The sequence below is a fragment of the Odocoileus virginianus genome, chromosome 13 (assembly GCF_023699985.2).
Source record: "Odocoileus virginianus isolate 20LAN1187 ecotype Illinois chromosome 13, Ovbor_1.2, whole genome shotgun sequence".
NCBI lineage: Eukaryota > Metazoa > Chordata > Mammalia > Artiodactyla > Cervidae > Odocoileus > Odocoileus virginianus.
In genome coordinates this window covers 15,709,764-15,728,097 of record NC_069686.1, presented here as the reverse complement: position 1 = coordinate 15,728,097, position 18,334 = coordinate 15,709,764, and the positions used below count along the sequence as shown (strand labels likewise).

Sequence of the window (18,334 nt, the reverse complement as noted above, 5' to 3'; positions counted from 1 at the left end):
CCATACAGTCAGTAAAATCAAGACCTAGAGTTGACTGTGGCTCAGATCATGAGCTTTTTATTGCAAAATTCAAGCTCAAATTGAAGAAAGCAGTGTAAACCACTAGGCCATTCAGGTATGACCTAAATCAAATCCCTTATGATTATAGAGTGGAGCTGACAAATAGATTCAAGTGATTAGATCTGGGAGATCAATCATAGTGCCAGAAGAACTATGGATGGAGGTTTGTAACACTACACAGAAGGCGTGACCAAAACCAGCCCAAAGAAATGCAAGAAGGCACAGCAGTTGTCTGAGGAGGCTAACAATTAGCTGGGGAAAGAAGAGAGGCAACAGGCAAAGGAGAAAAGGAAAATATATACTTAACTGAATGCAGAGTTCCAGAGAATAGCAAGGAGAGATAAGAAGGCCTCCTTAAATGAATACTGCAAAGAAACAGAGGGGAAAAAATATAAAAGACTCTAGATCACTTCAAGAAACTTGGAGATATCAAAGGAACATTTCATGCAAGGATGGGCATGATGAAGGACAGAAATGGTAAGGACCAAACAGAAGCAGAAGAAATTAAAAAGAGGTGGCAAGAATACATAGAAGAACTATACAAGAAAGGTCTTAATGACCTGGAGAACCACGATGGTGTAGTCATTCACCTAGAGCCTCACATCCTAGAGTGCAGAGTAAAGTGGGCCTTAGGAAGTATCACTATGAACAAAGCTAGTGGAGGTGATGGAATTCCAGTTGAACTATTTCAGATCCTAAAAGATGATGCTGTTAAAGTGTTGCACTCAATATGCCAGCAAATTTGGAAAACTCAGCAATGGCCACGGGACTGGAAAAGATCAGTCTTTTCCAGTCAGACTTTTCCAGACTGGAAAAGATCAGTCTTTTCCAATCAGACTTTCATTCTGATCCCAAAGAAAGGCAATGCCAAAGGGTGTTCAAACCACGGTACAACGTTGTTCATTTCACAAGCCTGTAAGACTATGCTCACAGCCCTTCAAGCTAGGCTTCAGTAGTACATGAACTGAGAACTTCCAGATGTACAAACTGGGTTCAGAAAAGGCAGGGAACCAGAGATTAAATTGCCAAAATTCACTGGATCATGGAGAACTCAAGGGAGTTCCAAAAAACATCTATTTCTACATCACTGACTACACTAAAGCCTTTGACTGTGTGGATCACAACAAATTGTGGAAAATTCTTAAAGAGACAGGAATACCAAACCACCTTACCTGTCTCTTGAGAAACCCGTATGGAGGTCAAGAAGCAACAGTTAGAGTCAGACATGGACACAATGGACTGGTTCAAAATTGGGAAAGGAGTACGTCAAGGCTGTGTATTGTCACCCTGCTTATCTAATTTCTATGCAGAATATATCATGCAAAATTCTTGGCTTGATGAATCACAAGCTGGAATCAAGATTGCCAGGAGAAATATCAACAACCTCATATATGCAGATGATACCATTCTAATGGCAGAAAGTGAAGAGAAACTAAGGAGCCTCTTGATGAGGGTGAAAGAAGAGTGAAAAGGCTGGCATGAAACTCAACATTCAAAAAAACTAAGAGCATATCATCCAACCTCATTACTTCATGGCAAACAGAAGGAAAAAATGGAAACAGTGACAGTCTTTATTTTCTTGGGCTCCACAACCACCATGGACAGTAACTGCAGCCATGAAATTAAAAGATGCTAGCTCCTTGGAAGGAAAACTATGATAAACATAGTGTATTAAAAAGCAGAGATATCACCTGGCTGACAAAGGTCCATCTAGTCAAAGCTATGATTTTTCCAGTAGTCATGTACAGATGTGAGAGTTGGCTCATAAAGAAGGCTAAGCACTGAAGAACTGATGCTTTCAAATTGTGATGCTGGAGAAGACTCTTGAGAGTCCCATGGACTGCAAGGAGATCAAACCAATCAATCCTAAAGGAAATCAACCTTGAATATACATTGGAAGGACTGACGCTAAAGCTCCAATAGTTCTGCTACCTGATGTGAAGTGCTGACATATTGGAAAAGACCCTGACAGTGGGAAAGACTGAAGGCAAAAGGAGAAGAGGGTGACAGAGGATGAGATGGTTAGATAGCAACATGGTTAGATGTCTGACTCAATGGACATGAACTTGAGCAAACTCAGGAAGATGGTGGAGCGCATAGCAGCCAGGCTGCAGTACATAGGGTTGCAAAGAGTTAAACATGACTTAGTGACTGAACAACAACAAAGTATAGTTAGTTGTTAAAACAACAGGGTGGGTTTCATTTTATAGATAAAGAAACAGACGCTCAGACAGATTAAAGTCACCTAACTAGTATGTGGTGAGAATAGGAGCTGAACTCAGGTCTAAGTGACTTCAGATTCTGTCTTTCCTTTAAACTCTCCTACCCCTCATATTACCTACAGTTAACATGCAATTTGGAAAGGCTATCATTAGAATAAGTTTTTGGATCATTTATATTCTAGTGTCCCTCAGATCACTAGCCAATTTAGTACTGCTTATATTTGAATTTATAGCATCTACCAGATTCATCACCCCTCTTCAAAATTTTCAAATACATTTTAAGTCAAACATTAGAGTTTTCTACACAGAACTCTATAAATTCCTGAAGTTATACTGGAATAAGTAACTTTTTATGTTGCACAGGAAACTCTTAAATCTGACCAGGGCTCTAAATTTTTATGTGTCTGGCATGAGTCACATTGTAATTTCTAACTGAGTCTTCACTACATAGGGCTCTAGCATTAACATAATCTCTCTTTAAACAGATAACAACAAGGCACAGCAATGCATTCATTTCACTGTATAATAAATTTAAACTACACTGTATTAACACTCACACTACCAAACTCTATACACTCTTAACATGTTCTCTGACGTACATGCAGCAATTACAGAAACATAAGACATTTAAAAACACAACGCAAACAAAAAAGCACAGCCTAGCATTCCTTATTTTTGCAAGAAACAACAGATATGATAAACTTCTCCAGGCGACAGTTTGAGGAAGCGTTTTGCACACCAGGCTGAGAGAAGCAGGTGGAGTGGCACATAGCCTGGTTACCAAGCCTGGTTCTGACTGATACCAGCCAAGTCTCTGAACTTTTTTTTAACTCCCAGGTTTATTAAATGAACTCCGTGGTCTTCTCCATATTTTAAAAAGAAATTCAAAAGGAAGAAGGAAGGTTCACACTCATTCAGCACACAAGGATGTAAAAATGTGACTGTGCCTAACTGGGAAAGGCCAGCTGGCTATGAGCGCATCCCTTCAAGGTAGCTCTGCCTAATGTACTACAGGCTTTTGTATAGTACTCAGTTCTGCAGGCTCAGAAACAATCTGTCAGCAAGGAGGTCATGTCTGTTTCTCAAGAGAAGACTGACATAATGCCAAGCTCATGAAACTGACAGGTAAAAGCAGAATGATGGTTGTGTAGTTTATATGAGATATAATGATCATAAAGTGGGTGACCAACATGCTCTCTTTTGGGTAGCATACCTACACTGGAAAGAAAAAAACCATTAGGAAGCAGAGAACAGAATCAGACAAGGGAAGTGGGTTAGATGAACTGAATGCTGAATGCACAGAGCTAAGACATCCTTTGAATCTTCTATAATTAGGATGGCCCTGCCAAGGAACTAGAATGCTCAGTGCCCATTTATTGAGAGGTACTTTCATTTTAGGTCAATACTTAAGATTGGCATAAGCAGCTTCTAGCTCTTTGAGTCTCCTTTTTCCAGGTGTGTCTTTAGGATGATTCTGCATAGTTATGCTCACATATGTTAGGTGGTGATCTTAAATTTCTTTCATAGGACAGTCTTATTTTTTTCATTTACAAGTTCTTAATGGATACTAGATTGCAGCCCTGGTGTATTGGAAACAATTTTATACAACAGGTGCTTTGGGAAGATAAAATAAATGGCAGGTATTTCCTGGTGTAGAATCATGTAACAAGTTAATATACACATGTAATTATTTTTTTTATACACATGTAATTATATATAAAATTACATAATAAGAGTAAAATATTCTAGTCTAACAGTCTCCAGTATTCAGCCATGGGCAATGATAGTTGTATGGTGATCGATGCCTATCAATATGGCAGAAAGTGAAGAAGAACTAAAAAGCCTCTTGATGAAAGTGAAAGAGGACAGTGAAAAAGTTGACTTAAAGCTCAACATTCAGAAAACTAAGATCATGGCATCCGGTCCCATCACTTCATGGCAAATAGATGGGGAAACAGTGGCTGACTTTATTTTTCAGGGCTCCAAAATCACTGCAAATGGTGACTGCAGCCATGAAATTAAAAGACGCTTACTCCTTGGAAGGAAAGTTATGACCAACCTAGACAACATATTAAAAAGCAGAGACATTACTTTGTCCACAAAGGTCCGTCTAGTCAAGGCTATGATTTTTCCAGTAGTCATGTACAGATGTGAGAGTTGGACTATAAAGAAAGCTGAGCACTGAAGAATTGACTCTTTTGAACTGTGCTGTTGGAAAGACTCTTGAGAGTTTCTTGGACTGCAAGGAGATCCAACCAGCCCATCCTAAAGGAGATCAGTCCTGGGTGTTCACTGGAAGGACTGATGTTGAAGCTCAAACTCCAGTACTTTGGCCACCTGATGCGAAGAGCTGACTCATTGGAAAAGACCCTGATGCTGGGAAAGATTGAGGGCAGGAAGAGAAGGGGACGACAGAGGATGAGATGGTTGGATGGCATCACCGACTCAATGGACATGGGTTTGGGTGAACTTTGGGAGTTGGTGATGGACAGGGAGGCCTGGTGTGCTGCGGTTAATGGAGTCGCAAAGAGTCGGACAAAACTGAGTGACTGAACTGAACTGAACTGACAACAATTAGAGACTTTAAATCCAGTGCAAAACTCTGGGGTTATAGCTGTTTCCACTTTTTTCAGAGAGCTTTTGGTTGTAATATACATAAGGAAAGTACAACTAAAAAGCTAAAAAGGAGACTCAGATAGACATCAGGAGTATTTTCAGATTTTAAACTGCCATAAGAGGTTATTTCATGTTATTGCAGCTCAGTGAACATTTCACAATCACCAATTTAACAGAAGCAAGCCAACGAATTAGAATAAAAACTAGGCATTATATTATCAGTTTTCTCATTCCTCTACTGATTTCTGATTTCAACTGATTAGGATAAGATGAAGTCTATGTGATTTGGTTATTTAAAAAAATGTGCTACTGATTTTTTAAAACTTGAGTTATAAAAGCATATTTCCTATATGCACAGTTTGATTAGAATATTCCAACTGTAATTTATTTTAATGGTGAAGCCATTCCCTTCTCTGGGGATCTGCTTCACCCAGGGATAGAACCCAGGTCTCCTGTGTTGCAGGCAGATTCTTTTACCATTTCAGTCACCAGGGAAGCCCAATATGTATAGTTTGATTAGAATATTCCAATTGTAATTTATTTTAATATTCACTTTAAGCCTCAATAAAGACAAACGTGGGCTCATGGTATAAACTGTATTCATGAAGTTAAAATTGAACATACTTCTGAAAGTCGATTTTTAATATTTGAAAATGGCAATAGTAGCCTGAAGGTAACAGATTTAACTTTCATAAATAATTTCCCTGATAAGTATGAGAATAATTCATAGATGTGTTAATCATTCACCTCACTGCCAGATATTAATTTGTCTTTTCTTTTCAATGACACTACCACATGGCATGTTTTACATTAAGATAATGACATTGAAAAGTAAAAATAACCTGCATCTGGGCATTTTTCTAAAATAAACATTTTATATTTTGTGTCCATAATATTTCATCTCATGAAATTTCTGTTAGTTCAAAGGATCCTAATGAAACTAAAAGAGAACAATCCCTAACTTGGATGTTCTTTTCACATAAGAGATAGATTCTTTCTCATATATATATATATATATATATATATGTATGTAAATGTATGATATATATATATATAATATAATCTAATTATATTAGATTCTTCCATATGAACCTTGATATTTCATGAGTGATTTGAGGCATCTAGACCAGGCCCAAAAATGATCAGCACATTGCAAAATTAGACATAGGAAGTCAGACTACAATCAACTTCCTGTGAAAAGGAAGAAGGAAAGATTAAAGGATGATTTAACATCTATCTTTCAGCAACATTCTAATGTACTAAGAGGGACCTACCTTGCCGTTTTCCTCCTGCACAAAGGATAGGTTAATGGGAGATAATTTAAGGAGCAACTGAAGATCTAAGGCTGATAAAATCAAATGCTACTTAAGGCGCTCTAGGCAGCTTCAGCTAGTGCTTCATTACCTTTTCCACCAAAAAGTCGCCAACAGCAACCAACAGTGAACAGGGGTGTGCAAGGATCCAGGGGTGGCTCTCCAAGTTCCCCAAATGTACCCGTATAGAAACGTTTTTGATTAATGACTCCTGAGTAAAATTCATGCTCTGGGAAGATGTGTCACAGTGATCTTTAAGTTTAGCATGTCCCTGCCTAGAAACAGGAAATCACCACCTAGTTTCTGGAAAGCAGGTGTGGGTGACTGAGGGTGCCTTACAAAATCCATTCCAGCAGCAGGCCTGATTCTGTCACCATGGTGCACAGCAAGAAGTAATCAGTGAGGTAAATGGCTTCATAATCCTGTTCTAGCGTCATTCTACAATAACGTCAATTACTGTATTCTTCTACCTGTTCGGTTTAAAAAAATTCAGGCCCAACTCTTACACTGCCTTGTTTAGACAGAGTTTTAGATTCTAAAAGTGCTTTTTTCACACACATTATTTCACTGTATTCACATACATTATTTATTCACATACATTATTTCACTGTATCCTCATGTTCCTATTTTGCAGAAGGAACAGTGCAAAGATGTGAAGGTACCTGATCAAGGGCAGAAATTGATAAGCAAAGGGGCAATGGTGGGGGATCCAGGCCTCCCAATTCAGACCTATCCTCTCCATTTCACCTGTTTTCCTGAGACCCAGAGATAAGATCACTCAACATGTAAGGAGACTGACTCTTACTTTAGCAAGGCTCTGGTCTACAAAGACCCAGAACCATCAGCAAGCAGAAATATTCACAGCTGAAAATTACCTTCCCCAATTCAGTGCTAAGCCTGACAAATGGTTTACAACCCCCAGAGAAGTAAGGTCAGCCTTGGTGATTAATTTCTGGCATTTAAGAAGCCTTTTTCATTATTTTGAGGGTAGTGGGTAAAGTGATATTTCCTTCTCCTGACATACATGCAGCTCCTTCATCAAATGTCTCCCAGGACTGCAAGGGAAGTTACTGAAGAGCATGCCCGGTTTTATTTTTGCACTTGGTTTTCATGTTTTGTTTTTTAAACAAAAACAAGTCAACAAAACTACCTTCCAAGCAAATGAATTGAGAGAGGGGTCTCTTGAGCAACCAATTAAGCTGTCTTTAGAAATAAGTAATTAAACTTTCCATTAAAATTCACCAGACATACATAATTTAGAAGGTGGAAAGCCATTCTAATCTTATGGGTAAACAATCAACGAAGGCTTATATTTATAACAGAGATTCCAGAATGGCCACTGCTATGAGTAATTATATGCATTTTTCTTTAGAAGAATTTGGGTTCTGGACATGCAGCCTGGAAAAGTGTAAACACTGCATATAGTCCGTAAATTCATTAAAAGAAAGTACAGAAATGGTCAGTGCATATATTACCAGATTCCCCCATGGCTCACTGGTAAACAATCTGCCATTAATGCAGGAGATGCAGGTTCAATCTGACTCTCCATTCCAGCTCTCTCGCTCTCCTTCCACTATGAATGCGCCTTCCTAAGCCTTCTAATGCCCAAACAATAGGGAGTTTTGTTGAACACATCATATAGTTGTTTTTTAGTCAGAAACTGTGCACAGAGAGCTGCTGTTTTATTTACAATAGCCAAGATACTGAAGCAAACCTAAATGTCTATCGACAGATGAATGGATAAAAAAATGAAGTGTGTATACATAAATACACACACACAATGGAATATTACTCAGCCTTAAAACGAAGAAATACCATTTGCTGCAAAATGGATGGAACTAGGGAATCACCATATTAGGTGAAGTAACTCAGAAACACAAAGATCATATATCACATATGTGGAATCTAAAACATGACACAAATGAACTTATCTATGAAAGAGAAACTGACTCAGACATAGAAAATAGAAACCAAACTTAAATTTGTGGTTACTGAAGGGGAAAGTGATGTGTGTATGTGTTAGTCGCTTAGTCATGTCTGACTCTTTGCGATCCCATGAACTGTAGCCTGCCAGACTCCTCTGTCCCTGGAATCTTCCAGGCAAGAATACTGGAATGGGTTGCCATTTTCTTCTGCAGAGGATCTTTCTGAAAACGGATGTTCAGTTCAGTTCAGTCGCTCAGTCGTGTTCGACTCTTTGCGACCCCATGAACCGCAGCACGCCAGGCCTCCCTGTCCATCACCAACTCCAAGAGTGCACCCAAACCCATGTCCATTGAGTCGGTGATGCCATCCAACCATATCATCCTCTGTCGTCCCCTTCTCCTCCTGCCTTCAATCTTTCCCAGCATCAGGGTCTTTTCCAATGAGTTAGCTCTTCGCATCAGGTGGCCAAAGTATTGGAGTTTGAGCTTCAACATCAGTCCTTCCAATAAATACCCAGGACTGATCTCCTTTAGGATGGACTGGTTGGATCTCCTTGCAGTCCAAGGGACTCTCAAGAGTCTTCTCCAACACCACAGTTCAAAAGCATCAATTCTTAGGCACGCAGCTTGCTTTATAGCAACCAACTCTCACATCCATACATGACTACTGGAAAAATCATAACTAGACTGGAAAAGCCTTAACTAGACGGACCTTTGTGGACAAAGTAATGTCTCTGCTTTTTAATATGCTGTCCTTCCAAGGAGTAAGCGTCTTTTAATTTCATGGCTGCAGTCACCATTTGCAGTGATTTTGGAGCCCCGAAAAATAAAGTCAGCCACTGTTTCCCCATCTATTTGCCATGAAGTGATGGGACCGGATGCCATGATCTTAGTTTTCTGAATGTTGAGCTTTAAGTCAACTTTTTTCACTGTCCTCTTTCACTTTCATCAAGAGGCTCTTTAGTTCTTCTTCACTTTCTGCCATAAGGGTGTGATGGGGAGGCAAAAATTGGGCGTGCCCAGTGGCTCAGTGGTAAAGAATCTGCCTGCAATGCAGGAGCCACAGAAGATGTGGGTTTGATCCCTGGGTTGGGAAGACACCCTGGAGGAGGGCATGGCAACTCACTCCAGTACCTCTGCCTGGAGAACTCCATGGATAGAGGAGCCTGGGAGGCTACAGTCCATGGGGTAGAAAAGAGTCAGACACAACTGAGGCAACTGAGCATGCATGTAGGCAAAAGGCATGAATTAGGAAGTTGGGATGAGCACATACACACTACTGTATAGAAAACAGCCAATAAGGACCAACTGTGCAGAACAGAGAACTATACTCAATATTTTATAATAATATATGAGAAAAGAAGCTGAAAAAGAATATATTTATATAACTGAATCCCTGTGCTGTATACCTGAAACTAATACAACATTGTAAATCAACTATACTTCAATGAAAAAATAAATTAAAAAATAGAGAGCTGCTGTTTCTAAACTCTCCTAGACAATCTGTCTCATCACCCTTTAAAACAATTTTAAGAGATTTTAAACTAAAGTTCAGTGTTATTATAGTTAAGTAGTCAGGAGCTTGGCTTCTCTGTAAAAAGAATCTCAACTTCACTTACTAGTTACTGGATCTTAGAAGAAGTCTCAGTTTCTTCCTCTGTAAAACTGGAATGATGATATAAGCTACCTCATGAGATGAGACAATGAGTGGAATGTATGCAAAGCCTGTATCTTCAGTACCCAGCAAGCAGAGAGCTCTCAAAGATCAGGCAGTGGTAGTGTCGATGACACTGTTGATATCATTAGCATCAGTCTTATCATCTGACACAATGTGTGGAACAAAGTAGATACTAAATATTGAAGGAATGAGCACACAGTCAAAGTACATTTGCAAGCCTTGCTGAATTCTTCAGACTCATAGACAAATGCCTATCTGAACGGTGCCAGCTTCCTGGTCTTATGATATGGCCAGAATAGATTTAACACAAAGAAAATGGCCATTTTTAACAACGTCTTCTGTCTTGATTTAAAAAAAAAAAAGTAACTGCTGGCCAGAGGTGCAAACCCAGCAGAGCATCTTAAATATTTTTTGCTCATTTGACAGCCAAAATGTATGCAAATATGAACTGAAAACATGTTAAAGAGAAAATGTGTGACAACACTGGTATCTTAGCAACACGGCTGACTACAGGATAAGACTGGACTGAAAACGTTTGTTGTGTTAACAGGTGCTACCTGAAATACGAAGGATGTCTGAGATTCATGAACTGCCATTTTTTAATTCCAAAGATGGTTGAATCATGGTTTAAATTAATATGCAGGACCAAAACAACTATTATTGGAGGAATAGTGCAAAGTGCCATGAAAATATATGGATGAATAAAACCCCTCATTTCTGTACTCAATATGCCAGCAAATTTGGAAAACTCAGTAGTGGCCACGGGACTGGAAAAGGTCACTTTTCATTCCAATCCCAAAAAAAGACAATGCCAAAAATGTTCAAATTACCACACAGTTGCACTCATCTCACACGCTAGCAAAGTAATGCTCAAAATTCTTCAAGCCAGACCTCAACAGTACATGAACCGTGAACTTCCAGATGTTCAAGCTGGTTTTAGAAAAGACAGAGGAACCAGAGATCAAATTGCCAGCATACGATGGATCACTGAAAAAGCAAAAGAGTTCCAGAAAAACATCTACTTCTGCTTTATTGACTAGGCCAAAGCCTTTGACTGTGTGGATCACAACAAACTGTGGAAAACTCTTCAAGAGACTGGAATACCAGACCACCTGACCTGCCTCCTGAGAAATCTGTATGCAGATCAAGAAGCAACAGTTAGAGCTGGACATGGAACAACAGACTGGTTCCAAATCGGGAAAGGAGTATGTCAAGGCTGTGTATTGTCACCCTGCTTATTCAACTTATATGCAGAGTACATCATGAGAAATGCTGGACTGGATAAAGCACAAGTTGGAATCAAGATTGCCGGGAGAAATATCAATAACCTCAGATATGCAGATGACACCACCCTTATGGCAGAAAGCGAAGAGAACCTAAAGAGTATCATGATGAGAGTAAAAGAGGAGAGTGAAAAAGTTGGCTTAAAACTCAACACTCAGAAAACTAAGATCATGGCATTTGGTCCCATCACTTCATGGCAAATAGATGGGGAAACAATGGAAACAGTGAGAAACCATTTTTTTGGGCTCCAAAGTCACTGCAGATGGTGATTGCAGCCATGAAATTAAAAGACGCTTGCTCCTTGGAAGAAAAGCTATGACAAACCTAGACAGCATATTAAAAAGCAGAGACATTACCAACAAAAGTTCGTTTAGTCAAAGCTGTGGTTTTTTCCAGTAGTCATGTATAGATGTGAGAGTTGGACTATAAAGAAAGCTGAGTGCCAAAGAATTGATGCTTTTGAACTGTGGTGTTGGAGGAGACTCTCGAGAGTCCCTTGGACTGCAAGGAGATCCAACCAGTCCATCCTAAAGGAAATCAGTCCTGAATATTCATTGATTGGAAGGACTGATGTTGAAGCTCAAACCCTAATACTTTGGCCACCTGATGTGAAGAACTGACTCATTGGAAAAGACCTTGATGATGGGAAAGATTGAAGGCAGGAGGAGAAGGGGATGACAGAGGATGAGATGGTTGGATGGCATCACTGACTCTATGGACATGAGTTTGAGTAAGCTCCGGGAGTTGGTGATGGACAGGGAAGCCTGGCGTGCTGAAGTCCATGAGGTCGCAAAGAGTCAGACATGACTGAGTGACCGAACCGAACTGAAAATTCCTCTATACTGATGAGTTTCAAGAAAATGTTAGAAGGAAAAGGGAATTTGGTAATATCTACCTTTAATGAGCCTAAAGTTTATTTTTCTTCCTATGAACTCAAACTCATAACTTGCTTGAAAATTCCAAGATGAAACTATTTTCAAATGCATGAATTAATAAGGAAGACATTAAGAAGTATGATGTCAAAAAAAAAGTATGATGTTAAAAAAATAACTTGCCTAAAATATCTCTTCCTGCAGGATCAGCTGTACTTTTTTTTTAAGTGAATGCTTTACTTGCATTTTCTCGTGTTAGAAATATTAAACCAAGTCATCATTTGAACAGCGTTTTCTCTGTTGTCTTCCTTTTCAAAAGAAATTGGTTTTGAGATATTAAGTATAGAATTTACTGCACTATTTCACACCAGTTGTACTGTTTTCTTGAACACCAGCACATTAAGTTAGTTACTGTGGGTCACATATTTAGACAGTTTTTCCTAACTGTCTCCTCTGTTGTTTCTACTCTGGATTATGTTTAGAGTTTTATACCCCTACATTTGAAAAGTCAGCATCACACCAAAAGATGTAAAAGGCAATTGGGACCTTTGTGGGGATGGTTTTCTCTAGCAGAAGTATTTTTTGAGTTGCAAGCTGAGCTGGCGGCTTTCTCCACAGAATACTATTTTTTAACTGGGAAGAACTACTAACATAAATGCTGATTACTGAGACTTGGAATTTTCTCGAAAAGGAACAAATGAGCCTGCCACCTCAAGAAAAATAACATGACAGGCAGTGATAAAATCCAAACATGTCAATGAAAATAAGAACTCTGTAAACTTTGTGTCTGCCATACTGAATGTGATGGCTTCCCACTACTTAATGAGTTTTCTGATGAAATGAATGATGATACTAGGATTTTTTGTATTACATACAGAAATGTTTCAATGTTTGAAAGTTCTAAATAATTCAGTGAACCATTATTTTCCAAATGACCAATGCATGTGAAAGAGCCATTCAGAGTTTAAGACAGACCAATGGATTTTAGTGTAACAAAATAAGAAATGCTTATTTACAACATTTCAGATTCCATATTGCAAGTAATCTTTAAGAAACTACATGTCTTGGTGTACCAAAGAGAAACATCCAAGTTATCTGAAAAGGCTTTTAAGACACTCCTCTACCAAATGTTTATTTGTATGAGGTCAGATTTTTTTCATATACTTTAACCAAAATAACATACCACCTTATACTGAATGTAGAAGCATTTATAAGAATCCAGTTCTTCTTAATATTATGTGTAAAGGGATCCTAAGTCCAAAAAGGTTGAGCATCACTGACCTAACCCATAATCTTTACTACACACAGGATCTCATACACATCACACACAATATATAGAAAGACAATTATATTCATAGACATCTGGGTCCCATGTTGATTCTATTGAATCAAAATTTCTGTAGGTATCTCTACTGTATATTAAGTTTCATTGGTGAGAGCACTGATCTGACTTAGCACTTTTAATAATAAAAAAAAAACTATTCATGACTACATATTTTAGAACTTTCCCAGAAGTTTATTTTACATTAAATTTATTTTTAAAAAGTTTCTTCACTGCTTCATTTCTCAAAAGTATTAATATTAATATCTTTGATTAAATCTTTATTCACTATTATTGGTTTCCCTGCTTCTAAGAGATACCAAGAAGAATGATAAACTCAAATTGAGTTTAAAAGTTGAGAGAGTTTTTGTTTATTTTTCTTTTTGCCTCTAAATTATAATAAACTCTCCACAGTAAGTTTTACATATAATCTCTGGAATACTGATTTGAAAGACACTTCAACTGCCTTCAAAATCTTTTTTATTTAGGAGGTGATTGTCAACTCAGAGGTCTGTCAGTTTCAAAGAGCTAAGTAAGCACCAACTTTGACAATGAAATGCTAATAAGCACTCTGAAGACTGAAAGGATGAAAACCTTTAGATGTCAACCTGAATTCAAGTTAACTACTGAAAATGTAAAAATGTGCTGACTAATCATAAATACAATAAATGTGGCATGCTTTATTATAAATCTTACATTTCATTACTACATAGATATATTATGTTAATCATTTAATATGGTTCAGTTATACAAACTTAAAAGAAATTTATCCAGATCTCATTCTATTAAGTACACTGCGATTTAAAATACACATGCTGAAGTGACAGCTTTGCACATTTATGTATAATTTACATCACATAAGTATAAATCCTTTCTTATTTATTTGTGTTGCTGTTGTTCCTATGAAAGGAACAAGACTATTTGGATTTGTACACTTCTGTGGTACTTAAAGAAGGGAGGGTAGCATTTGACACAATCAACTTTTAGAGAACTAAGCTATATTATAAAGAAGGATAGTTTTTTTTTACATTTAAAATTTGAACATAAACTCTCTTATTCTGTAAGGCAGAATCTTCTTCTTTTAATATTTCGTAAGAGTTTACTTCAAAAACTGAACATAAGGAGTTGCAGTTCAACAGTGACACGCCTCAGTGGGCGAAGGGCCCATCTGAACTACAGCTTCCTTTGGACAGGTTCCAGGATGTTTTAACTTCTCTATTTTGAGTAACCCAATTATTCAAAATACAGTGATCTACTTAGATTAAATACTAACAGAGTCCAATGTTTAGTCTCCACAATGACATCAAGGGGCATCTGGTGGAAGGGTCTGGTATCCTCTTGATTTCAAATTTTAAAATAAAGGATGCCCTATTAAAACACACCTATCCAATCCCTTGATAACTCACCATAAACCTATCATCTCCAAAGAGACTTATGTTATTATAATACCTACCCTCAAAAGGATTGCTATAAAGATTAAATGAGATAATCTGGTAAAGTATTTAGCTGACTTTCTCACATAAAGAGGCTCAATAAATGATAGTTACTACTGTTCCTAGTTTTATAACTTTAAGAGACCTATACTGAAGAGCAAGAAGAGACCTTCAATTTCCTGAGGCAAAAAAAAAAAAAAAAAAATTATCTGACCAGCTCAAAGACTTACAGCAGAGTGAAGCCTATACCTAAATCAGCATGTTTAAACTTAAAAGCTTTGACACAGCAAAGGAAACCATAAACAAAATGAAAAGATAACTCACAGAATTGGCGAAAACATTTGTAAACAATGCAACAATAAGGGATTAATCTCAAAATGTAAAACAGCTCATGCAGTTCAATATAAAAAAAAAAAATACAACCCAATTAAAAAAAATGGGCAGAAGATTTAAATAGGTATTTCTCCAAAGGAGACATACAGATGGCAAAAAAGCACCTGAAAACATGTTCCACATTACAAATTATTAGAGAAAGACAAGTCAAAACTACAATAAAGTATCACCTCACATAGGGCAGACTGATCATCATCAAAAAAAAAAAAAATCTACAAACAAATGCTGGAGAGGGTGTGAAGAAAAGGGAGCCTTTTTACATTGTTAGTGGGAATGTAAACTGGTACAGCCACTATGGGGAACAGTATAGAGGCTCCTCAAACTAAAAATAGAACTATATGATCCAACAATCCCACTCCTGGGCATATCCAGAAAAAAACATACTTTGAAAAGACACATGTACCCCAATGTTCTTACAGCACTGTATACAACAGCCAAATCATAGAAGCAACCTAAATGTCCATCAACAGGTGAATGGATAAAGAAAATGTGGTACATATATACAATGGAATATTACTTATCCATAAAAAGAATGAAATAACACCATTTGAAGGATGGACCTAGAGATTATCATTTTAAGTGAAGCCAAACATAGAAGACAAATATCATATGATATCACTTACATGTGGAATCTAAAAAATGATACAAATGAACTGATTTACAAAACAGAAACAGATGCACAGACTTAGAAAACAAACTTATGGTTACCAAAGAAGCAAGAAAGGGATAAATTAGGAGACTGGAATTAACATATACACACTACTATATATAAAATAACCAATAAGGACCTACTATATAGCACAGGGAACTCTACTGAATACTATGTAATAAGTTATATGGGAAAATAATCTAAGAAGAATAGATGTTATGTGTGGGGCTTCCCTGATAGCTCAGATGGTAAAGAATCTGCCTGCAATGCAGGAAACCTGGTTTGATCCTTGAATTGGGAAGACCCCCTGGAGAAGGGAATGGCGACCCACTCCAGGTATGACTAAACTAGTGTGCTATATACCTGAAACTAACACAACATTATACATCAACTATACATCAAAATAAATTTTAAAAAACCTGCATGTTTTTAGTCTGTTCTACCTCTTAAATCATAAGTTCTTAGAAGTACAGAATCTTAAATCTCTTGAGGGTTAACAAAAAAAAAATTTATGAGTGATACCTAGAGGGATTTGAATGTCATCTCTGAAGTCGAGTCCTTCATTTTACAACTGAGGCTCAGAGAAGTTGATGACATGCTTAAAGTGACATCATCAAAGTCATAAGATGAAGATCCTGATCTCCTGTTCCAAGGAGATGCTCAATTAAAAAAAAAAAAAAAAAGTTTTGGGAGTGTGTATAGGAGGGGCTGGATAAACAGAAGGTAATATGTGATAATCAAAGCTCCTTCTGAAGTGCGTCTATCTGACGAGTAAAGGTGGATCTTTATGGAAAACAAATCTCAAAAAATAAGGAATTGAGAGAGAAAGGGAATAGCATTAACAGGGCATTTGAACTAGATGCTGTGGACTGCTTCAAAGTTATGACCAAACATTAGCTTATAGGGCTAGAGGAATTTCTTTTATGAGTTAACACTAAGTCAAATGTTAAGAATCCATTACTATTTACATATTTTGTCCTAGAGTGAAAAAAATTAATTTAGCTTAAAAGTTTAGAATATTCTTGTATGAAACCCAAAGTGAAAACCCCTTGTTTACAGCCCAATATCACTATGAATTTAAAAAATAGGAAGTCATAAAGAGAAAACAAGAATCATATAATATTGTTTATATGTGGAATTTAGAAAAATAGTACAGATGAACTTATTTGCAAAGCAAAACAGAGTCACAGATGTAGAAAACAAGCTTATGGTTACCAAGTGTCGGGGGGGGGGGGGGGGGGTGGGATGAACTGGGAGATGAGGATTGATGTATATACACACTAATAAATAAAATTGATAACTAAGGAGAGCCTACTGTACAGCTCTGTGGTGACCTAAATGGGAAGGAAACCCTAAAAAGAGTGGAGACATGTGTACGTGTAACTGATTCACTGTGCCATACAGCAAAACTAACAAGACAGTGTAAAGCAACTATACTTCAATAAAAATCAATTTAAAAACTACAAAAAGAATAAAAATTAGGTAGCAAAAAAAATGAAAAGTAAATAAAAATCTAAATTTGGAAAAAAAAAAAGCCCCTCTGCAGTAACTATGAACACTGCTTCCAAACTAAAGCATCAGTCATAATTATTAATTAGGCAAATTAATTAGGCAATCATCAGTCATAATCATTAATTAGACAAAGGCATTGACGGGGGGGGGGGGGGGGGGGGCGCGCCACGATGGTGCTTTATCTAAAAGGAAACAAAGGAAATTTACTATTCACATTGAAATAAGTGGTAATTTGAATGTTCAGTCCACAAGACTGCAATATTTTTCTGGTTTAAGTAACAGTTCCAGAAAAGTCCTTCTTGTGTATCCTGCAGATGGAACTTAATGGAAATCCTTTCCTCTTAAAAGTTTTGTTAATTTAGAACTGGTAACTGTAAATGATACACATGTTTGGCCCTCTCTTTATCTCTCTCTCTCTCTCTCACACACACATATTCATATATATAAACACACTCACATATAAACATAAATAACTGCTGTTTGAAGGGCAAACAGCAGAATATTATTGGTTATGTTAACCTGTCAAGAGCAGGATATAGGATTTTTATATTCTTACTGTTTTTCACCTTTCTCCAGGTATTTTATGTGAATTACCTTCCCCATGGAAGCCTGTTTCACAAGAGAATGTCATTCTTCACCTGGGACTGGGCAGAGAACTCTGGTCTACAGGACTCTTGAGTAGGTTACAACTGCATGCTTTCAAGGATTGTACAGAGAAAAATCTTAGTGCTTTAGCAGTCTTTACAAAGCTGGAAAAAAATGCTTTAGTAGTGTTCCATAGGGAATTCTGGAATCATATCACTGCCACAAAGAATGCCTTTTTTTCCTTGGAGTAGACTGGGAGGAGGAAGCAGAAATGGTAGTTTTTCTCATTATTACACCTTATACCATGTAGTATAGTTCACAGTTAGAGAGCAGGGGACACCTTTTCCCATCAACTTAACCATGACCAACACCTGTCACGGGCCCCAGCCCAGGTCAGAGAGGAATGGCAAGGGGGACAGCCAGTGATTAAACGAGGGCTGGCTCAGTGCTTCTGGCTCAGGTCCAAGATGC

At 37.6% G+C, this 18,334-nt stretch overlaps 1 protein-coding gene across 4 annotated transcripts in view; it reads right to left on the bottom strand.

Moving 5' to 3' along the window:
* Positions 1–18,334, bottom strand: part of CHN1 (chimerin 1) — a 202,563-nt gene that overhangs the window by 54,379 nt on the left and 129,850 nt on the right. Inside the window, exon 7 of one of the 4 annotated variants that reach the window (XM_070475995.1) lies at positions 368–425. The exons of the other annotated variants lie outside the window; for them this stretch is intronic. Within the exon in view, the coding sequence (XP_070332096.1) occupies positions 368–425 (58 nt within the window). The remainder of the gene's footprint in view (positions 1–367; positions 426–18,334) is intronic. 4 annotated transcript variants of the gene reach the window in all.